The sequence below is a fragment of the Odocoileus virginianus genome, chromosome 5 (genome assembly GCF_023699985.2).
Source record: "Odocoileus virginianus isolate 20LAN1187 ecotype Illinois chromosome 5, Ovbor_1.2, whole genome shotgun sequence".
NCBI lineage: Eukaryota > Metazoa > Chordata > Mammalia > Artiodactyla > Cervidae > Odocoileus > Odocoileus virginianus.
The window spans coordinates 48,347,840-48,372,496 of record NC_069678.1 but is presented as its reverse complement, the minus strand read 5'-3'; the positions used below and the strand labels follow the sequence as shown (position 1 = coordinate 48,372,496).

Genomic DNA, 24,657 nt, shown 5'->3' with positions numbered 1-24,657 from the left:
GTAATATAAGGACTCAGTTCTGTAGAAAGTACAAGGTAGTCACTGATCCTGGGAAGAAAGAGGGAGGAGACATTGGCCATAACACTGATGGAAAAATCAAGAGAAACAGAATCGAAGAGACCCAGAGGAAGCGTGTCATTAGCAAAGGGGGAAATTCTCAGTACCATGTGAAAGTTAAGATACTGACTAGAAGCCAGGGCAATGTGCCCAAAGTCTTCATTCCCATTTGAAGAAGTCCCACACCTTACAGAAGAAACTATGTGACAATCTTGTCAATGTGGCCTGTGAGCCTTTCATTAAATTCATGATTAAATGGCTTGATTATAATAATCTAACCTAGAGATAATCTAATCATCTGTAGATTATCCAATAGAAGGACACATCTCTGTTCTAAAATGTGAGGCTGAGACTCAGGCTGTCTGAGGCTGTCTGAACGGTTGGAACATATCTTTTTCTAAAGACCTGAGACACTCAAAATACTCCAAATATATAGGGTTGATCCTTGTTGCTAAAAGGACCAGCCGGAGTATGCAAGGGGTGGGAAGAGGACACAAACACAAGCTTTGGTAGGATCTACCCCAACTCTGAGCTCATATTGAGCATGTATTAATAAGTTTTTTTAAAGTCTCAAGGAAAGGAAAGCTGAGAATATCAGCTTTTTGAAGGTGTTGATTCATTTAAATGACATAATTTATGAGCAAGTTCTGTCTAAGTTATTGGGTTATTGCCAAAGAATTGATGCCTTCAAACTGTGGTGCTGGAGAAGACTTCTGAGAGTCCCTTAGATAGCAAGGAGATCAAACCAGTCAATCTCAAAGGAGATCAACCCTGAATATTCACTAGAATAACTGATACTGAAGCTGAAGCTCCAGTATTTTGGTCATCTGACGTGAATCGATGACTCATTGGGAAAGTCCCTGATGCTGGGAAAGATTGAGGGCAGAAAGAGAAGAGGGCATCAGAGGTTGAAATGGTTGGACAGCATCACTGATTCAATGAACATGAACTTGGCAAACTCTGGGAGATGGTGAGGGATGTGGAGGCCTGGTGAGCTGCAGTTCATGGGGTTGCAGAGTCGGACATGACTGGGCAACTGAACAACAATGTGTGTGTATAGAGTGGGTAGGAGGGCAGGTTTGAAACTACATCTTGATAAATGCCAGTTCTATAGCATCTTTCAAAAGAATGTGAGGTTAGTGCTGACTACCAAATGATTTCTCCTGCCATCTCCATGTCTTGTTTTCTTTATTTTTACAGAGCTAAGCCTTATTTATTTTGGTTTCATTGATCATACAAGGAATGTGTCAAGTATTACCCTAAGATTCCCATCTTTCTATTTGAGCTGACAGCTACCTTCCAGGTGATATTAGACCCCTCACTCCAGTCTGAGTTCTTAAGGCAGTCTTCAAAATGGAAGAAGAGAGGATCTTCTGCTCTTATGAGCCTTTCAGGGAACAGTGGAACCTGAACATAGGAGAAGTTCAGACAGTGGTCACACTGCATTTAACCCTCACTAATTCAGAGGTTCGGAGAAGGCAATGGCACCCCACTCCAGTCCTCTTGCCTGGAAAATCCCATGGACGGAGGAGCCTGGTGGGCTGCAATTCATCGGGTCGCTAAGAGCGGGACACGACTTCACTTTCACTTTTCACTTTCATGCATTGGAGAAGGAAATGGCAACCCACTCCAGTGTTCTTGCCTGGAGAATCCCAGGGACGGGGGAACCTGGTGGGCTGCCGTCTTTGGGGTCGCACAGAATCGAACACGACTGAAGTGACTTAGCAGCAGCAGCAGCAGCAATTCAGAGGTTAAAGCATCTGCCCGCAACGCGGGAGACCGGGGTTCAATCCCTGGGTCGGGAAGATCCCCTGGAGAAGGAAGTGGTAACCCACTCCAGTATTCTTGCCTGGAGAATCCCACGGACGGAGGAGCCTGGTTAGGCTACAGTCCACGGAGTCCCAAAGAGTTGGACACGACTAAGCGACTTCACTTAATATCTGAAAGCCTTTTGTTTTATCAAATAATCTCCACTCGAGGCTGCTCCGCCCATCACAGCTTTTCAGAAACCTTCCCATGTTTCTTTGCTGGAGTCAGCTTTAAAGTCTTCCTTATCACCAGCAGCATATAAAGCAGTGGTCTCTGATGCACTAAGAACTCGGGACTCTCAGGACTGGCCAGTTTGACAAGAGGTCCTCTCTACTGAGCATGAAAAGAAGGAAATGGAGCTGCTTACCCTTGAGCCGTTCACTGAGGCCAGGGCGGGAGGCCTCCCTCTCCGTTGCTAGCACAGACCACAGCCTCACTCAGCTCTGTGGAGACAGCTTCCCTGAAGATTCACTTCTTTATTTGCAGCAGAGCTACCTTCTCTAGCAAATTCCACCCTTTCCCTAACAAGAGATAGTCGTCACTACCCTAATGCCCTCTGCCACACTGAGATGAGACTTTTCCTCAAATTCCCAGATCCTGAGAGACAGAGTGAGTCTTTTCAGATGTCTAAATGCAGGAGGCTCTGAAGGAAAGTATTCCACTATTTGATGGTGGAATATTTGATGGTCACTTTCTCATTCTTCATGTGGCTCCTGGGATAACTTACTGGCTTTTCTCTTTTCTGGTCACACATTCTGAGTCTTCTTGGATAGACCCTTTTAATAAATATGACCTTTAGATGTTGGGGACAGGGGCAGGTTTTGGTCTATAGGACTGCTCTCATTAATTTAAGGTCACTTTTAGCTTTCTAGATAGATAAATATAGATATTGCTGCCATTGTTTTGTCACTATGTCATGTCAAACTCTTTGAGACCCCATGGACAGTGGCCTAACACGTCCTCTGTCCATGGGATTTCCCAGGCAAGAATACTGAAGTGGGTTGCCATTTCCTTCTCCAGATATATAGATGTAGATTTATGCTGATGATTCTCAAATGCAATGTTCAACCTGGTCCTCTTTCCTAGTCTCTGATCTCATAAACCCAACTAGCTGTATTATGCACTTACAGATTTCAGTATAAGACAGAATATATGATATCCCCTCAAGAAATCTTCCAGTACACACATCTCAACAAGTGGTTCCATCATTTACCCATTCTCTAGACAAAAATCTGTGAGGGCCATTCTCCTTTGTCCAAAGGGTAAATTCTCCTTTGTCCTCCATTCCTGCTCCCCTCCCATTACAACCAGTCCTACAGTAAGTTCTCACAGCTTTTTTGTCATCCTTAAATGTATGCTGATTCTTACCACTTTTCATTGCTTCTCTCACTATCACACTAGGCTACGTGATCTTCACTTCTCAGCTGATACTGCAGTAGCCTTCTTGCTGCCCTATATTCTTTCTCTTTTTAGAGTGATCACTGACATTAATCTCTTCCATACCCACTTTACTGCTGCCATATTGTCCTCCTTACTACCATCCAAGGTTTTGCTTGCCCTCCTCTGCCTACAACGCCCTTCCTCTGGATATATCCAGGGCACTCTCCCCACCTTCACTCAGGGCTCTCCTCCAACACCGTCTCCTCAGACACTCCCTCATTGTATGATCTGAAGTGGCAGATACTCCTCGTCATTCTTCTCCCTGTTATTCCCATTTATTTTCCTCACAACTTTTTTCTCTAGATAACATTTGTGTTGATTGCCTGCCTTCTAAAGACTATAGTTTTATGAGGGCAGGAACTTTGTCTTGTCTACTATATCCTTAGCCTCCAAAACAGTGGAGGCACATAGTAGGTATCTGATAAATATTGAAAGAAAGAATGAATGAAAGAATCTTAGTTCACAACACAAATAGGAAGCTTACCTTGCATAGCTAGAGACTCTGGAGTTGACAGATAATTAACGGCTTTTGCAAAAGAGCATCTACTTGAGTGGAAGGCCAGTGATCTTATGATGCTATTTTTCTTACTTTTATTTTCATGTTAATGAATTATTTAAGTATATCTATGTATGTCATTGCCCTTAAAATGTGGCCAGGCAGTTTAACTGTATTACACACTTTTTTACTATACAGGGGAAAATAGGATAATATATTGTTTGGAACTTGTAGACTTTTTTAGCAGCTATAATAAGATATAATTGAGATACATAAAATTGCACCTGTTGGAAGTATATAATTTGATTGGTTTTGACAAATGTATGTACCTGTGAAATCCCTATCACGCTGCTTTCCCTTAGATTATGGTTCAAATCTTGGCTCTAAAATTTAGCAGCAGAGTGAATTTTGGCAAGTTATTGAACTCCAATAGTTTATTTATCTGAAAACTGGAGGCAAGATTGGTATTTTTTCCCACAAGATTATTGAAATGAATAAATGAGATAACATGGATAGTGCCTTATAAATAATAAGCATATGATAGCTTCTGGTACTTTTTTAGCTAAGTAAGTAATACCTAAAACTATCTAAAATATTTGTATTTTATAGTGCTTTTTAAAATAGAATAAAAAACTTAAATTCCTCTTTGGGCCAGGCAAACAATTAAAGATTTTCAGAACCAGAATTAGTTGATTTATGAGGACAATCGGAAATGGAGTGATATAAAAATATTCAAACTTAAAATCTACTCCCACACCCCATTCCCACCAAGGGGGGGAGAAAAAAACAGAAGAAGGAAAAAGAATTGTGTTGGCCCTACAAAACAAACCTGCAGGTTGTGTTCAGCCTATAGGACACAGGTTTGTGACCCCTAGCAACATGGAATCAGAGAAGGGGTTTTAGTGTGAAATTTACATTATTCAGTGTATATATTACAAATGACTGGTTCTATTGAAGAGACAGTATTGGAGAGGAGGAAAACAGAAAAGTAGAGGAACCAGTTAGGAAACTGTTTAAACAATCTACATTTGTTGGTTTAGAATATATTGATAGCAGAGATGAAGAGAAATGAACACATTTGAGATGCATGCTGGAGGTAGAATAGACATTGCTTTTTTTGTGTGTCCATATATAGAAACTGAATTGTCCTTAAAAGTTTTTTTAAGTCATTAAAAAAAGTAGTGAGCTATTAGGTTTTCTTCCTTCTGACTTCAATTCCTTAATTCTTCTAATATAATTTTTATATGACTTTACTATCTAAAATTAGCTGGATCCCTTTATGCTTGCTTACTAGAGGAAGTGAGCACTCAGGCCAACTGGGCTGGACCTCACTGTTTCAGTTTCCTTTTCTCTGCCTCTCCAAAGCCTCAAGGTTGCTGAGAAAGTTTCTGCTCCCACTTTGTGCCTGCCTAGCTGTCAGACAGAGCAGCTACCCTCAGCTTCAGCCCTTGAAGAGATTCTCCAAACAGGTAAATGATTTGTGGCTTTCCACTTTCCCTAGCCTCTTGCAAACAGTAGTCTTTTTTTTTTATTAAAAAAGAAATCATTTAGAATGAAAAACTAGCTAATGACTTTCCTTGCTATTGATTCACTCTCTGTTAACACGTTTCATTTGTAATGCAAAGTAAATAAGAAGCATTAACGCAAATATTTTGGCAGTGTAAAAATTTCAATATTTAATGGAAAATATTTGATTTTCCACCAGATTGAGAAGTATGGCAGTGGCAACTCATTTGACATGGAGGCAAGAGAAAAAGCTGCAAAATTACTTTGAAGAAAAGCAGTTTAGTCTTCTCTATAAGGCCAGTGTCCATGGATTCTCCACTAACAGTTTGCTTAAGATACGCTCTGAACAAGGACCTACTCTAACAGTGGTTTACAGTGACGATCAAATTGTTGGGGCATATATGCAAAAGAACTATGGGGAAGGAAACTATTTAATCACTGTTTTTGTCTTTCAAGAGTCTATAATTACAAAATGCAAAGTAGGACCATTTAAACTACCTATGTTATTTGATGAAGATGATTATGGAAATCGTGAAGTCAGTATACATCTAAAGGAAAAAAAGATGCATTTTAGTATAAATACAGTGAAAAAACTTGGACTATATCAACATTATATTTCCTTCCAGGACTGTGAAGTTTTTCGATGTGAAGGTAGGTTTAACCAGATAACCCTTCGCATTTGGAGGGTTCTAGCTGACCCATTCTTGTAAGGAACAATAATTTTTTATACTTGTCCTTATCTTCAGGAGGCCCAGACTGAAAACTGGCCCCAAATTGTTTTCTACAACACAACCATGGTCAAAAGTTGCATATCTAGAGCTCTCTGGAGTGTGGGGAAGGGGTAGGGAGGAGGAGATAATGTGGAAGGAAGTGAGAGAGAGAACAGAAAGCAAACTTGAAGATTGTGAGACTGTTAGAAAGAAACCAGAGCTTGAACTTCTCTTGGCTGGTACTCGATGCTTTCTGCTGCAGTTTCCTATTATATCCATCATATCAAAAGACCAAAGTTAGTTTACCCATTGTTCTACTAAGGACATAAGTTGTTCCTTATATTTGCTGTCACAGCCAACGCTCCTGTATTATCTGTATGCATATGAGTACACAAAAATACTTCTTTATGGTAACGTCCTGATGGCGGGTTGTTGTGTAAGAATTATGTACGTTTACATTTGGATAGATACCTTACAAAAGCTTCAGTTGTCTGTGCTACCCACAAAAGTGTTGTAGAAATACCTGTTTATGTGCCAGATACTGCCCTGGACTCTAGAATAACACTATGCTGCCTTTTAGCCTTTAGCTAGTTACACGTCAATATATCATTTTGAAATAAAGAAATGGCTTCCAGGTGGCTCAGTGATGAAGAATCTGCCTGCTACTGCAGGGGATGCAGGAGACTTGGGTTAGATCCCTAGGTCAGGAAGATCCTCTGGAAAAGGAAATGGCAACCCACTCCAGTATTCCCATGGATAGAAAAGCCTGGTGGGCTACAGTCCATGGGGTCACAAAGAATTTGGCATGACTGAAGTAACTCAGCACATAATTCTTAGTCAGGAACATACTGTTAAAGATATTCAAGCGAAAAACACCGTCCTTGTAGCAAATATCACTAGTTTATTTCCCAGGAGAGAAGACTACTAGCATCTTTATAAGAAAATTTGAACTAGTTACTTTTTTTCTTTTCCTGGTAAAGAGAGTGAATGTATCCTAGGTCAGCTGTTTTAACTTCTACCTCCCTAATTATTCATCCATAGTATTATATAGTAGTAATTTTCTCCTTTTTATTTTCATATAATATTCATTGTAATGAGTCCATCACCCTATAAAAAAGGTCAAGTCACTTTTGGTGACCATTTGGGTTTTCCAGTTTGGGGCTAGTACAAATAATATTGCTATAAATATTCTTGTATATGTCTTTTGGCTTATATATATATATATAATTTTTTTTAAGAATATAAGTATGAAATTGCTGGGTCATCAGGTATGTGTATATTCAGTTTCAGTAGATACTGATAAAGTTTTCCAACATTGTCATACCCGTTTTCATTACCACGAGCAGTGTATGAGACTTTCTGTCTCTCTAAAACTTTCCCCAAATCTTTTATTACTGATCTTGCAATTTGTAGCCATACTGGTATGTAACTTGTGGTGTGACATTTTGTGAATTTGGCTTTTTTTGATTGGACTAGTTAGTAATTTATTTATTTCATATTTTACATTAATTAATTACTATATTAATTCATTCTTTTCAATTTATGAATTTTCCTTTTTATTTTTGTTATATTCTTATATTTCTAAGATTTGTTTCCCTTTATTCTTTTGTTTCTATTTTCTGTTTCTTTCCTTCTTTCTTGTTATTCATGAAATATACACATCCCAAGTTTGATATTAAGTATTTATATTCTTATATTCTATACATTTACAATTGTGATTTTTATTTCCTTTTGGATGTTGAAGCTATATAAAAAGTGCTTTGTGAAATCCTAAGAGGTTGCCCTTCTCTTTGTTTACACTCATTCTTTTCTAGTTTTATTATATTGTAGTCATTGAACACAGTCTTCACTATTTCTACCTTTGGTAATTTAAAGAACATTTTTTTTTTGTAATCATGCATTTAGCTGTATTTAGAAATGTTCCACACAGTAGTATTCTTTTGTTATTTAGAGTTACCAGCATCACTACACCTAATCCTTCCAGTTTTAAATCCACCAAAAAAGAGTAACACTTTCCAAGAAATAAAGGAATTCTGAGCCTGAGTCTCACTGGTTCAGTGAAGACGTAAGTCTGCCCTTGAAACCTTTATTGTGCTCTCATTGTTTATGCCCAAGTACTACATTCCCTTCTGCACCAAGAAGAAAATCAATTGGATTGGAAGTTCTGAGGCCCAACAGTTGATAGTAGGTTTTAGAGAAAATCTGGTGCCTGTGGTTTTTTATTTGTGTGTTTTTGTACATTATCCCCTTCAGATCTATTGGATTTATGGAGGAGAAGATATTTTAGAGTATTTCAAGTCTTTCCCTGGCCTTTCTATGCCTCTAGGCCTTGCTTCTCTCATTCAGAGAGGACTCAGCCCACATCTCTCATGTTGGAGTGGACCACACACTATTGCTAAATAATTTGGTGAGAAAAGATCTTGCAGTGCCCACCTTGAGTTCGGCTCGGGACTCTTCAAATGAAATACATTAGGGAGATTTCCTGTAATTTTCTACTTGCTTTTCACCATACTGTACTGTTCCTGCAGAAAGGCAATTTTTGTAATTTTTTCTAGTGACTTCATTGACCTTCATTCAGTTCCAATCATTCAACAACCTGTAATCTTCATTATTCTTTGATTATTTCTCTAGATTTATTGGATGAAAGGAGGATGAATGGGATTACTGAGTAAGTCAATGTTTTCAATGTTCTATTATCCTGTTCATTGTCTGAGACTTATTCTACTATCCTTTCCTCCTTTAAGTCTCTTCAGTCATGCCCAACTCTTTGTGACTCTTATGGACTGTAGCCCACCAGGCTCCTCTGTCCATGGGTTTCTCCAGGCAAGAATACTGGAGTGAGTTGGCCATGTCCTCCTCCAGAGGATCTTCTGACTCAGGGGTTGAACCTGTGTCTCTTATGTCTCCTGCATTGGCAGGCAGGTTCTTTACCACTAGCACCACCTGGAAAACCCTATTCTACTGTACAGTCTGTCAATAAAATTGGTAGTGTAAATTATAGCATATAACTTGTGCCTCACAAAGAACAAACTATATCTATAATCACAAAATATTTCATAATTTCAATGTTAAAGCAAAAAGAGCACTGAAAGGCATTTCTAATGTTTTTATATATTAAAGGGAAATTATTATTTGGCTGAATGTCTGTATTTTTGCTTAGAATTCTTAGAGCTACAGTTTTAACTATTTCAGGGCAGGGGTGGTTGGCAGGACAGGAATACTTATGACAAACTTCAAGAACATGTTAGAAACCATCTACGTCTATAAGCTTCAAAAGTCACATATTGTGTTGTGGTTTTTGAAGTCTATTATTGATAATTTATCTTCTTGCTTAACATAATTGCTGTTTATTCCAAGATTTATATATACTTAAGTTCAAAAGGCTTTATGTCTGATTGGTTTTAGTTAAAACTGTTATTTTTACTTTTACTTCTTTTACAATAGGATTTGAGATAAGATAGTTTCATGTCTTTGTATACAAGTTGCTAGTTAGAAATAAATAATAACATAGAAGAAGAAAAGAGACTGAATTCTAGGAAAATTTATGGTAGAGTCTTATGATTTAACCTTAGTCAACTGTTAAACTTGTCTTATCTAAACAAGCTCAAGGAGAGCCTATTGTGTGCTATCAGAAATTACATACCATATGGAGGCCTGGTTCACAAAATTCAGATTCTGCTTCTGGGTCCAGTTGGAGCTGGGAAGTCTAGCTTTGTCAACTCAGTGAAGTCTATTTTCCGAGGCCATGTAACGAACCAGGCTTTGGTGGGTTCCAATCCAAGCGGGACATCTGAAAAGGTGAGTCCATGCTAGATCACTCAGCCCTTGCTTCTTTAGTCAAGTTAACTAGATTTGAAATGCCTTTTGCTGATCAATTTAATTACACATAGAGTTCATTTCAATTTACAGTCTTTTTTTTAAATGAGCTCTTAAAGCTGCTTTTTTCCCTCTGCAGTACAGAACATATTTTATTAAGGATGCGAAGGATAACAACACTCTGCCATTTATTCTGTGTGACTCAATGGGGCTAAGTGAGAAAGAAGGCCTGGACATGGATGACATACCCTGTATCTTAGAAGGCCATTTTCCTGACAGATACCAGGTATGATTTAGCTAATTATTGAGAATGTATAATTGATACTTAAAATGTCTATTTTTGCCCACAATTGACAATATCAGACTCTAGTGTGTTGGGATTTTCTGTATTAAAATATACTTGTTCATGATCCTTTTCTGCATTTTGATATTTTATTTTATAAAGAATTAAAACATCCAAGGGGCTTCCCAGGTGGCACTAGTAGTAAAGAACCTGCCTGCTAGTGCAGGAAACTCAAAAGACCTGGGTTCCATCCCTGGGTTGGGAAGATTCATTGGAGAAGGGCACGGCAACCCACTCCAGTATTCTTACCTGGAGATTCCCATGGACAGAGGATAGAGTCCACACAGTCATGAAGAGTCAGACACAACTGAAGTGACAGCATACAAAGCATCCAAAGGATTCTTCTTATAGCTGTTATAACCATGAGCGCTCTTTCATGTTGGCTTGCTTTTGGTTATGTGAAACAGAAATCTAACTACATCAATATACTCACATGGGTGATTTTTCTTATGTAACAGGAAGTCTGAAGGTAGGCAGTTTTGGGCCAGTGTGGCAGGTTATTAATTTCAAGAGTCCTTCTGACTTTTGGTTCTGAGATCCCTCAGAATAAGGCATAATGTTTGCCCTCCCAACCCCACATTCATATGTTGAAGGCATAATCCATAACGTGCTGAGGTTTGAGGGTAGAGAATTTCGGAGGTGATTAGATCATGACAATGAAACCCTCATAAATGTAATTAGTACCCTTGTAAGAAAGGACGCAAGAGATGGCCTCTCTAGAAAACATATGAGGACACAGCAAGAAGGTGGCTCTCACCACACACCAAATCTACTAGCATTTTGATCTTGGATTTCCTAGCTTCCAGAACTATGAGAAATAAAGGTTTTTCTCTTTAACCTGTGACAGCAGGCCAGGATGACTAAGACATGTGGTTTTTAATCTTTGTGTTCTCAAGATGATCATGCTAAGCACTGTCAATATTCCAGGCAAGAAAAAGGAAAATATTAAAGAGAAGAACTACTTCAGTCAGCCTTTAAAAAAAACAAATCAACTTTCCCATTCCTTTCTATAAACATTTAGATCTTAAGTTAACTATTAATTCATATTGTTCCAAATGAATAGTCAAATGTATCAACATCTTTCATTGAATGTCTTTGCCTATTTTTCATTTTAAATGTATGTATTACTTTTTATTCCATAGTTTTTCCTATTAATATATATTTCAATTCCTCTGTGATATTGTTTTTATTATATTGTCTAATTGTTTTAATTTCTATGGCAATAAATTGTGTCTTGATAACTCACTGGATACATCATTCATTATTCATTTCTCACAGATTTTTGACTATTTCATACATACAATTTTTCAAATGAACTTGTGCTTTATTTGGTTGTTTCTGTGTTTGATTTGTTGTTGCTTTGGTTGGGATGATGTGAAAATTTTACATTGCATGTCAATATACATCTTTACACATCCAGTATTTTTATCCAGAAACATAAAATACTTTATTTTTAAATTCATGCAAGGTTCTTTCATTCTTTAGTGTCAAGTTATCTTATAGAGGTAGCTAAGCTTATTTTAAAATATTCTTTAAAAGAAATATTTATTATAGAGAATAAATAAACTTATGTTAAACTTATGTAAAAGTGGACAAAACTATTTAACAAATTTTCATTTACATAGCTTCAACAATTTTTTTATTTATAGCCAATCTTGATTCATCTATGTCTACCCACATTCTTCTCTCCTGTATTATTTGGAAGAAAATATGAGAAGTCATAACATTTCACCCATAAGTGAATATGCCTTTAAATATATGTTGCTGTTGTTGTTGTTCATTTGATAAGTTGTGTCTGACCCTCTGGGACCTCATGGACTGCAACACGCCAGGCTTCCCTGTCCTTCACTATCCCCTGGAGTTTGCTCAAACTCATGTCCATCCTGTCAGTGATGCCATGCAACCATCTCATCCTCTGTTGTCCCCATCTCCTCCTGCCCTCAATCTTTCCAAGCATTGGAGTCTTTTCCAATGAATCAGCTCTTTGCATCAGGTGGCCAAAGTATTGGAGCTTCAGCTTCAACATTGGTCCTTCCATATGAATATTCAGGGTTGATTTCCTTTAGGATTGACTGGTTTGATCTCCTTGCAGTCCAAGGCACTCTCGGGAGTCTTCTCCAGCACCACAACTTGAAAGCATCCACTCTTTGGCACTCCACCTTCTTTACCATCCAACATTTACATGCATACATGGCTACTGGAAAAACCATGGCTTTGACTATATGAATCTTTGTCAACAAAGTAATATTTTTCCTTCTTAATGTGCTGTCTAGTTTTGTCATAGCTTTCCTTATAAGGAGCAAGTGTCTTTTAATTTCATGGCTGCATCTCCACACTCCACAGTGATCTGGAGCCCAAGGGAAGAAAAATATATAACTGCTTCTATTTTCTCCCCCTTCTATTTGTCATAAAGTGATGGGACTGATGCCATGATCTTAGTTTTTTGAATGTTGAGTTTTAAGCCAGCTTTTTCACTCTCCTCTTTCATCCTCATTAAGAGGCTCTTTAGTTCCTCTTTACTTTCTGACATTAGAGTGTTGTCATCTGCATATCTGAGGTTGTTGATATTTCTCCTGGCAATTTTGATTCCATCTTGTGATTCATCTAGTGTGGCATTTGCATAATGTACTCAGCATAGAAGTTAAATAAGCAGGGTGACAATATACAGCCTTGATGTTCTTGTTTCCCAATTTTGAACCAGTCTGTTGTTCAATGTCTGACCTGCATACAGGTTACTCAGGAGACAGGTAAGGAGGTCTGATATTCCCATCTCTTTAAGAATTTTACACAGTTTGTTGTGGTCCACACAGTCAAAGGCTTTAGCATAATCAGTGACACAGAAATAGATATTTTTCTGGAATTCCCTTGCTTTCTCTATGATATAGAGAATGTTGGCAATTTGATCCCTGGTTCCTCTGCCTTTTCTAATTCAGTGTGTGTATCTGGTTCACCTACTGCTGAAGCCTAGCTTGAAGGATTTTGAGCATTACCTTGCTAGCATGTGAAATAAGTGCAACTGTACAGTAATCTGAACATTCTTTGGCATTGCCTTTCTTTGGAATTCGATTGAAAAAGGACCTTTTCCAGTGCTGTGTCCTCTGCTGAGTTTTCCAAATTTGCTGACATATTGAATGTCACACTTTAACAGCATCATCTTTTAGGATTTGAAATAACAGCTGGAATTCCATCACCTCCACTAGCTTTGTCTGTAGTAATGTTCCCTAAGGCCTACTTGACTGCACACTCCAGGATGTCTGACTCTAGGTGAGTGACCACACTGTTGTGATTATCTGGGTCATTAAGATCTTTTTTGTATAGTTCTTCTGTGAGCTCTTCCCACATCTTCTTAATCTCTTCTGCTTCTGTTAGGTACTACCGTTTCTGTCCTTTATCACGTCCATCCTTGCATGAATTTTTTCCTTGATCACTCCAATTTTCTTGACAAGATCTCTAGTCTTCCTGGTGACTCAGATGGTAAAGAATCTGCCTTCAATGCAGGAGACCCACATTTGATCTCTAGGTGAGAAAGATCTCCTGGAGGGAGGAGTAGCCACTCCTTTCCACTATTTCCTGGCTACTCTTTCCAGTATTCTTGTCTGGAGAATTCCATGCACAGAGGAGCCTCACTGGCTACAGTCCATGGGATTCCCAAGAGTTGGACATGACTGAGAGGCTAACACTTTCACTTTTATTTGAATAAATATATCTATTTAAAATTTGTTATTAAAATATATATATTTAATTTATATCTAACATGTCAAATTTTTTATATATGTATGTATATAAACATATATATATATAATATGTACACTCATGGCACATATGTGTCTTTTATTAAATATAGCCATAATATGCTTATCACATCTAAAAGTTATACTTGTTCTTAATTTGCAAAGTATTTCCCATTTCTCTTTAGCATGCATCTTTTTTTAACGATTTGTTAGAAACATTATTCAAATAAATCTCTGCAGCCTCTTTTAGTCCGTATGTTCTGCCTCTATATCTTCTGGTATTCTTCTTTGAAATGAATTTTTAAAGAAATCTAATTGTTTGTTCTCTAGACTAACCTATAGCCTGAACTTTGCTGCATGCTGAAACATGCCTGTGGCATGTTTAAATTCAGCTTCTGCTTCATAGGTGGTGCTGTGTCCTTTCATGAAGAGGCATACAACTTTGGGTTTTGTCATTTCTCTAATGTAGGTATTCATCAGTGTTCAATGTCTGGGTCCTTTACTGCAGTGTGAAAATAGTGATATTCTCTTTCTATCACTCCTTCATTTCACATATGAAAGAGAAACTTCCCCTCTTCTATTACTAGATTATTTAGTGGTAGAGCTTATATAGGAAAGGTAGAAATGTATGCTCCATTTTTTCTCTTTTTTACAAACTTTTGAAACAGTAAGTTAGCTCTTTGTATCTGCCAACAATTGCCATTTATTATTTTATTATCCATATGAACTCATGAATTGAACATACTTGATATGTTTCTATTTACTATGTTTTTCTCCATTTTGATGCCAAATATGCCATTTTTGACAAGTGGAAACCTCTACATTTTGGATACTGAGTGATTTTTTTTTTGACAGAAACTTAAAAATTTTCTATATTTCTTATTTATGATATACTAGATATTCAAGCCACATTGTATATATTTCCAGTTCTAGATTTTTAAATCAGTGATTTCTCTAAGGAGTCTTTGCTTGGGTCATTAGAACTGTTGATTGCTTCTTAGTTGGCTACTGGTTCTTGCCCCTTTCTGTAGACAGGGCTAAGATACCCCCCTCCCACACATACATATATAATATATGTACTTATGATAAAATATATTATGAATTCATGCAGAAACTTTCCATTCAAATTCCTACTTAATCTCTTTTATTTTACATAATCCTAAAGGAAATTAGCTCTGAATATTCACTGGGAGGGCTGATGCTGAAGCTGAAGTGCTAAAACTTTGGCCATCTAATGTGAAGGGCCTATTCATTGGAAAAGACTCTGATACTGGGAAAGATTAGGGGTAGGAGGAGAAGGGGGTGGGTGACAGAGGATGAGATGGTTGGATGGCATCACTGACTCAATGGACATGAGCTTGAGCAAACTCTGGGAGATAGTGAAGGACAAGAAAGCCTGGTGTGCTGCAGTCCACAGGGTCGCAAAGAGTTGTATATGACTTAGCCACTGAACAACAATCTTACATTTGTATCTGATTTCTTCCAAGCAGAGAATCCCTATTCTTAAGTGCATCAGAGTTGGCAGAATATCATGTCACAGCTCATTTGCTTTATTGCATGTAATATTCACTGTGGTCTCAGAGCAAAATTTCTATTACTACCATGAACAATCTAATCATGATCATATTTAATACCAACATAATATAAACACAATCAAAGATGGAAACAACTTAGTCTTTTAGCAGATTTTTATATTCAATTTAGGAAATATGTAGCAGAAATATACAAATGACTATGTTTTCAAGTTAATCAAATTGTATATCTCTGTGTGGTTATGATCCCACTGGATATAAAAGCTTATTTTTTTAAAGTTAAGGATAGCTTCTAAAATTTAGTTTTATATTTATGTTTATCATCTATACAAGGTCAAATCTAGAAAAGGGGGTGTACTCAAAGAATCCATCTTTTCTCTGACTCATAAAATATATTCCTCCTCTTTTCTTATAAGTACCCATATAAAAATTTATAGTTTATTTGTGGTTTCTCCTTTCTTAGAGAGGTGATAGAATACTATATGTCGTTGACGAATCAGATTTTTTGCCACTACAAATAGTCCTGAAGTTAATAGCTTTGTATATATGTCACTTTGTATTTTGCTAGTATATATGTAGGACAGATTCCCAGCAGAGGAATTTCAAGAGTAAACACATCCTATTTTGAATCACTTTCCCCCTTGTATTCTGATGATACCAGATTTCTGAATGCTTTCATTTCCACCTTAATCCACATTGCTGCTTCTATCTCGAATGGTCTCTACCATCTCCTTATTCCCTTTATCAGACTAACTCCCCCCAACATTTTAGCTTTCTGAGTATATGACCCTTCCTCACAGAAGCTTTACCTGACCATGTGAAAGGACAGCTATCTAATTGCATAACAACTGTCTTCTCTACCACATGGGTAGCTCTTTAATGTTAGAGACATGCCTGTTTGGTTCAGTTTCAGTCACTTGAACTGTGCTTGGTGTGGAGTGTGATTCATTGAATTAATATGTTGCTTTATGTTTACTTTACAGTTTAATTCCTTGAAACTAATGCCAAAAGGTATTGGTAACCATACAGGCTGCCCATTGCTGGATGACAGAGTCCATTGTGTGGCATTTGTGTTCAATGCCAACTCTGTTGAACAGCTCTCCTATCAGATGGTGAAAAAGATCAAAAGAATTCGAAGGGAGTTGATTAAGTCTGGTGAGTCTCTTTCCACTTTACTTCTAAGGCAATTGATTATATTGTTGGGTAGTTTGGGGACAGGATGAAGAACTTAAGAAACTGCATATGTGAATGTGTGTGTGCTAAGTCACTTCAGTTGTGTCTGATTCCATAGGACTGTAGCCCACCAGGTTCCTCTGTTCATGGGACTCTCCAGGCAAGAATACTGGAGTGGGTTGTCACGCCCTCCTCCAGGGGATCTTCTCAACTCAGGGGTTGAACCCACATCTCTTATGTCTCCTTCATTGGCAGGCGGGTTCTTTACTACTAGCGCTACCTGGGAAGCCCTCATAGGTGAATACTCCTCTGGCTAATCAGTGTGATTCAATCAAATTAATCCCTACAAGCTGAGTGACTTTGTACCTCAATTTTCTGATCTATAAAATTGTAGTGTAATCATAGAGCCTACCTCAGAGATTTATTACAAAGATTAAACAAATCAATATAGATGAAGAGGTTACTATAATCCTCACTGCCTGCTACCTCGACATTCTAGCATGTGTTTATTTACCAAGAATCCTAAATTCCCCTTTGTTTCTTAAAGGATTAGAAAATGGAAAAGAACATTTCAGTAAGAAAAAGATGTAGGAAAGTAAGATGTTTAGTGGGAGAGGTAGCATCAAGGCTTCAGAGAAGGTAAATAGGATTAGGGAATTAGGGTGCCTTAATAGTTTTTCTAGGCCCTGTTATTCATTCTGTTTGCAGATGAGCCAACTTGTCACAACTTTGATTAAGTTAGAAGCAGGGAATGATTGATTTACTTGTTCACTGAAATTTAAAAGCTTTCAAGGGTGGTGCTCAGTGAGGTGATTGCTAAAATTCCGTCTCCTTCTTGAGGCGTCTTTTCCCCCATCTTGTGTGTTAGAGTTCTTTTGGTTTTCTCTAATCTCCATAAAAATGCAAATGTTTGGATAGGATGTAAAATCAATTAATAATGCAATAGCATACATTTTAGTTACCTCTTCCAAGAGGGAGTTTCTTTTAAGTCTTGTCTTTTCCCATAGGAGGCAATGAAGGGTATTTCCTCTGTTAGACGAATTCCGAGTATGAATGAGTAGTTAAGGGGGACATTTTTTGTGGGGGATGCGGAATCTTTTCAAGTCTCTGGAATTGCTCCATAGATAGCATATTGCATAATTGATAGCTGATCAAATGAAAAATATTGGTGTTGTCTTTAATAATAAAAATAATATGGATCTTTTTGGCATAGATGTGGTCCATGTGGTGTTGCTCACTCTGTGGATACCTTTTTCTGATTACAAAAGCTGACCTCATAGACATATACAAATGTGTGCTTGTGAAACTTAAGGTAATGGGTGATGCCATTTGTAAACACATTTTCTGGGGTATTATGTCACTCTAATCACATATTACTGTGTATAAAAGTAAAAACAAACACCTACTGTGTTTAAGAAGAATTAAAACAATTGCTTGGGATAACTCAGGCTCATTTTCCAATTTTTAAAAATTAAATTTATATTTATCTTTTCACTGACACAGATATTTCCATTCATTACAACTTAACTTAGTTAGATTCTATTCAACTTATATAAATTACCTTAATGATCAAGCAGATATGACAGTCTCCAATCAAATACAGAGGTAATAAAAATAATTTCCCTGCACTAAAAAAGCTTATAATTTTGTAGGAAGAGGTAAAGAGACTGGGGGAGGTGGTAGGATAAGAAGAAATTGACAAAAGAATATGATATGATTGAGTGTGATAAACAGAAATGATTAAAAATAAATGCTTTGAAAGTCTAGAGAAGGGAAAATAGTATATTAAAGGGGAGGGGAATGATTTCATTACTGGGTTGATACTGAGGAGGAGCATTTCAGGAAGTGAAGGGACCAGAAGGGGAAAATCTGAGGCCCCAGGGACAGCATAAGTCAATGCATCAATGAAGCAAAAGGTAGTGTGTATGGGAAGCATGGCACTGTTTAGTTTAGGGGAGGGCTGAATCCTTGGAGTGGTAGAGAGAGTGAGGAAGTTCCATTTGCATGAGATGATTCTATTAATTAGGTGCATTATATGGAATTGCAGCAATTTTTTTTTGAAAGAGCAATGGTATGACCAAAGTTAAGCCAATAAAAATCTGCCACCCATGTGCAGAGTCGAGGGAACCTGGAGGTGGGAACCATAGTTGGGAGGAAGTAAAGACAGTTAATGTTTGTTGAGCACTATTGCTGCCTAGTGGCTTCAGTCATGTCTTGACTCTGTGACCCCATGGACTGTAGACCTCTAGGCTCCTCTGTCCATGGGGATTCTCAGGGCAAGAATACTGGAGTTGATTGCCATGCCCTCCTCCAGGGGATCCTCCTGACCCAGGGATTGAATCCGGGTCTCCTGCATTACAGACAGATTCTTTACCACTGAGCCAACAGGGAAGCCCGTTGAGCATGTGATGCGTTTTCTTATTCAATACTCTATAACAGCTTTATGAGATGGGCACCGTCATTACCACATTTGATAGATAAGGAAACAGAAGTATACAGAGTAAAACAATTGCTAGTTTACTGATGGTGCTAGGAGGTGACAGAGTCTTATTTCGAACCTAGGAAGTGTGGTTCCACAAATAAACTAGGCAAAGCCTGAATTAAGCATAACACTAAATTATCCTGAGAATAACCTTTAAAAGGAAACTGAAAAGGAACTTCCCTGGTGGTACACTGGATTAGAATCCACCTGCCAATGCAGGGAACTTGTGTTTGATCCCTGGTCCAGGAAGATCCCACATGTCCCGGAGCAACCAAGCCCATGTGTTGCAACTACTAAGCCTGAATGCTACCGCTACTGGAGCCTGCGCTCTCTAGGGCCCTCACACTGCAAGGCTGAGCCCGTGGGATGCAACTACTGAAGCTCGTGTGCCTAACGCCCGCGCTCTATAATAAGAGAAGCCACTGCAATGAAAAGGCTGCGCATTTCAAAGAGAGGGTAACCTCCACTCGCTACAACTAGAGAAAGTCTGTGCAAAGCAGCAAAGACCTAGCACAACCAAAAATAAATAAATAAAAATCGAAAAGAAATTTAAAAAGGAAATTAAAGGAAATGATAGATTCTAATATAAAGGTGTTAAAATGCTTGAATTTCAGTGTAGTTTGTATGAAACTATTAGGTACCTTTCACTTCTCATTTATATCGAATTTATTATGTGTATTCTAAATGAAAATTAGCAATGATGTTAGAACTTGACTTGTGAAGTTCTCGAAGAAACCCCTTTATGGGGCCAGATCTCTGTCTCTACATTCTCCAACAGCAAAAGCATTGTCAAGTCCTTACTATATGTTAGTGCTTTCATAATTTATATTGACATAAAATTGTATTTTTCACTATTTTAAGATTTCTGGGCTTTACATTCTCTATTGCAGCTAGAGGCAGTTCACAGAAAACTTGGATTCGCTCTTTCTGACATCTTTGTGGTTAGTAATTATACCTCAGAGTGGGAACTGGAGCCTGTCATAGATGTCCTGATCCTCTCTGCACTGAAAGAGATGCTGTGGGCTGCAGATGACTTCTTAGAGAATTTGCCTCTTGAGAATACAGGTAGATGTGTTTGACGGTGTAAAAGCTTCAAGGTGTCTACTATGTGGCTACTTCCAATTTGGGTGCATATTGGACCTACATTACTTCTTCCCCTTCTTGTCTTGTTTTAAAATGAAAATTTGAAATGATTCACCTCTGTCTTAACAGACCAAGCAGTATCCTTGTTCTCTTTTGTCAAAATGCGCTTTGCTGCTTGGGACTCAGAAAAGGATTGACTCAGCATTGTTCCTGATCAGATGTGATCTTTGATTATTGGTCCTTCCTTGGAGCTTTATAGTTATGCCTTTTTTTTTTTTTTTGACTTGACTTTTCAATGGCTTTCCCTCATCAGAGCCTGTCTTAATGCGGTGTAATCAGTTCTGCGTAGAGGTGGGTGCTTTTCCTGTTTATGACTTCAGATTTTAGTATTATGTGTATTTCCTATTATCAACCTGTGGATAGTACATGCTGCACTGTTCCAATCAAAGATAAGCAGGAGTTAACTTAAACTCAAATCTTATTTCAGTTTGTGGGAAATCAGAGTATCGTATCTCTGGCTCTCCGGCTTGCAAACTCCTGGGAAACTATCACACTACTACGTTTGTGGTTCTGACTCTGCCATCTTGGTTTTTCCATTCCATCCCTTCCTTGTGGGGAATGCACTCCCAAAGTCAGGGTTGATGTAGACCTCCTGTAGACCAGTGTCTCTTCTTCCTACTGGCTGCTTTTCCCTGCTGCTGCTGCTGCTAAGTTGCTTCAGTCGTGTCCAACTCTGTGCAACCCCATAGACGGCAGCCCACCAGGCTCCGCTGTCCCTGGGATTCTCCAGGCAAGAACACTGGAGTGGGGTGCCATTGCCTTCTCTGTGCTTTTCCCTAGATAACCCATTAAGAATATGTTCTTTTCCTTTACTCGGAGATCAGAAGAAAGAAATGATCAAGTGTGAATAAAGAAAATAAGTGAGCATGTTGCATATTGAAGCTTTTAATCTCATCATAGAAGAGTGAGAAGTGTGAAATGAGAAAATACGGGGAAAAGGGAAGCAGCTGAACCTGAGGGGGATATTTTATTTAAGTCTAGAATGAAATTACACATACAAAATCATAATACCTATAAAGAGGAACAGCACAATTTAAGTCACTAATTGTACAAAAGACTAATAATTTCTTTAAAAATTATGTTCTGTATCTGTGAAAAATTCAAGTTTCTTCTTGTAAAACTGAAGTCTAACTTGAGTGTGTCCATACGTGTGTGTGTGTGATTTTGGAAAAGATTATTTTAAGATGACTTGTCAACATCTTCTGACCTTCACCCATGTTGTCTTAATTTTTGCCTTCTTATGTTATTTCTAAAGTGCTTGATTCTCTTTGGGTCTCTGTTAATGTATTCTTTAACTTAAAGCCATTTTTGTTTGAATATCTGAACACTTCTTCAAGGATGTAGCAAATTAATATTACATAGAGATTTCATTTCATGTAGCAATGAAAATTAAAGAGCTATAACTATATACAACAGTATCAATAAATATTAAAAATATACTATTGACCAAAAGGAGAAAGATATGAATGAATCTATACATGATGAATAGATTTATATAAATCTCACAGAAGTGCTAAGTAAAACAAAGGAAATGATGATCTTAGAAATGATGATGGTCATAAAAATGAAGATGGTGATTACATTTCAAGGTAGAGAGGGGCTCTATGTAATATACTGCAATTTATTATCTATTCTATTAAAACTATTCATAGGCCTGGGGATTATCACCAATTTGGGATGATAATGGATAATGCTACTACAAAGATTCTTATATACATCTTTTGAGGCACATATAAAAATTGCCCCTAAGATGTATAACTGAGAAATTGCTAGCTCATTGGGTCTGTCTACATATCTTCAACTTCATTGGAAACAATCCAAAAGCCTATTGACTGGTGAATAAGTAAAAAGATGTGGTATATCCACACAGTTGAATACTATTCAGCAATAAAAAGAAGGAAATATTTGGAACAAATAAACCTTTGGAACAAGTCCAGAGGGAACAATTCATAATCTTGAAAACAAGATATGATCCTGGAGTTGGAAAACTGACCACAAACTGTTTCTCAACTGGTGTCTCAGAGTCACATGCTTTACGTATCCAGTGAAAAATCTATAGATAAGAATATTAGTCTTAGTTACTGATTTGTTATTGATTACTGTTTCTTAATTCAGTTCAGTTCAGTTCAGTTTAGTCGTTCAGTTGTGTCCGACTCCTTGTGACCCTATGAATCGCAGCACGCCAGGCCCCCCAGTCCATCACCAACTCCTGGAGTTTACTCAAACTCAGTTCCATCGAGTCTGTGATGCCATCCAGCCATCTCATCCTCTGTCGTCCCCTTCTCCTCCTGCCCCTAATACCTCCCAGCATCAGGATCTTTTCCAGTGAGTCAACTCTTCGCATGAGGTGGCCAAAGTACTGGAGTTTCAGCTTCAGTATCAGTCCTTCCAATGAACACCCAGGACTGATCTTTAGGATGGACTGGTTGGATCTCCTTGCAGTCCAAGGGACTCTCAAGAGTCTTCTCGAACACCACAGTTCAAAAGCATCAATTTTTCAGCGCTCAGCTTTCTTCACAGTCCAACTCTCACATCCATACATGACTACTGGAAAAACCATAGCCTTGACTAGACGGACCTTTTAATCAATGGTTAATGATCATTTTGTTCTTTGGCCTGAAGGCCACATGAGTTATAGCTTAACTCCCTGCATATTCTTTCATTCACGGCTGAAAGTATAATAAAGTTGGCTTGGATTCCTTTTCGGCACCTTCACCTTGGAGCGGTGTTGGTCCCCTGATCCTCGCTTTTATCCAAATTCTTGTGTCTTGTTTCTCATTCTCTCGCCATGTCACACTTTTGGAAACCCTGCTTGTTGAGCTGGTCTCTACAGGCAAGAACATAGAAAATCGGGTAGACTCTTTTATTTCTTTACCTCCCAAGGTGGAGGGGGTTTGTGAACAGTAAGTAGCACCTGGTGCCTCTGCAGGAGCTAAAAGTGTCCTTTGTTTTGATCAGAATGGTGGGCACCACCATTCTGATCAAAACAAAGGACACTAATATTTGTATTTTATGTACTTTCCTGCATGTATTGTATATTCCATACTAACACAGAAAAAAATTCGTATCATAGAAAACTTTTGGAATTTTGCAGAACTGGGTCTAAATCCCTATTATGCTGCATAATTTGCAATCTTTTAAAAAATCTTTAATTTCCCCATTTTACATATGAGGGTGCTAACACTTTATTCATAGACATGTCATAAGCACTAAATTAGGTAATATACATAACTAAATCATTAGATAATATATGTATATACATAATTAGATAATATATGTAACTACATTAACATGTATAATGTATAATATGTATATATGTAATTAATAATATATGTGAATTAGGTAATATTCATAACTACATTAATCATTAGTGTAGGCACTTAGAAACATAAACCCAGGTACTGAAGGACGTTGCTAGTCTTATACTACAACAAACCAGTAATCAACTATCAAACAAACCAATAATCAACTATCAATCTCTCTATTGCAAATTTTTTTTTAATTAGTTGGAGGCTAATTACTTTACATCACTGCAGTGGTTTCTCTATTGTAAATTTAATTTTATTGTAGTTGAAAACAAACAAAAGATTTGGACTTGGTAACTAATAAAAAATGAAAAAGACTTAAAATTGAATTAAGTTTTTTTTTTCTTTCTTTTTGTTTGTTTGTTTGATATGCAGTTTTTAAGAAAATACACCTTTGGCTTTAGGAGCATACATCTCAGATTCAAAATCTGAAACAAACAGAAACAAACTAAATGATTGGGTCATTTCTGCCCCCTAGTGGTCAATGCTCTAAATGGAGAAGGTGGTGAAGGTTGAATTTGGAAGCTCAACTAAAAACTAAGGCTTCTAATTTTGTTTTGTTTTTTTTTTTAAAGGAAAACCATCACAACAGAAAAAAATTTTTTTAATATAATTTTGTTAAAGGTATGCACTATTTAAGTGGAAGATGATTTTCTCCTGGTGTTGAATATATGATAGCATTTGGAAATGCTGTGCTCTGTGCTAGAATTTTTTTATTCCTGGTGTTATATCAGACATTATTCATGCATGTTTGCAAACTAAGATGTTATTAACATATACTATTTTAGCATGTTTAAATAGAAATTTGAATGTATGATGCTCAAGGCCTATGGTGATCAATAAACACATAAAATGGGAACTTTTGTCTTTTGCTTTAAAACAATGCTATTCTCAATTACATTACTTTTGGATAATGAGGTTCGAACCCACTTACACATGAGTTAATTTGTGCAGGCAAATTACATTCATGTATAACAGAGGAAACATTATGCTTCAAGAGTCATGTTCCTTCAACGTGAATTTATATTTGATTTAGCATTATTCTATACGAAAGAAGAGTCTGCAAATTTGTTACTATAGCACATTGCTCCAAAAACATGACCATGTGCCCTAG

The 24,657-nt window shown here is 37.5% G+C and overlaps 1 protein-coding gene across 1 annotated transcript; it reads left to right on the top strand.

The window, feature by feature from the left end:
* The first annotated feature begins 5,173 nt into the window (after positions 1-5,173).
* Positions 5,174-24,402, top strand: IFI44 (interferon induced protein 44). Its single transcript, XM_020889734.2, is given in 9 exon segments — positions 5,174-5,271; positions 5,508-5,959; positions 8,650-8,690; positions 9,622-9,816; positions 9,974-10,120; positions 16,424-16,595; positions 17,827-17,851; positions 17,853-17,925; positions 19,986-24,402. Coding segments are annotated over 8 exon segments (1,284 nt in total). The 5' UTR covers positions 5,174-5,271; positions 5,508-5,517; the 3' UTR covers positions 20,175-24,402.
* The last annotated feature ends 255 nt before the right edge of the window (positions 24,403-24,657 follow it).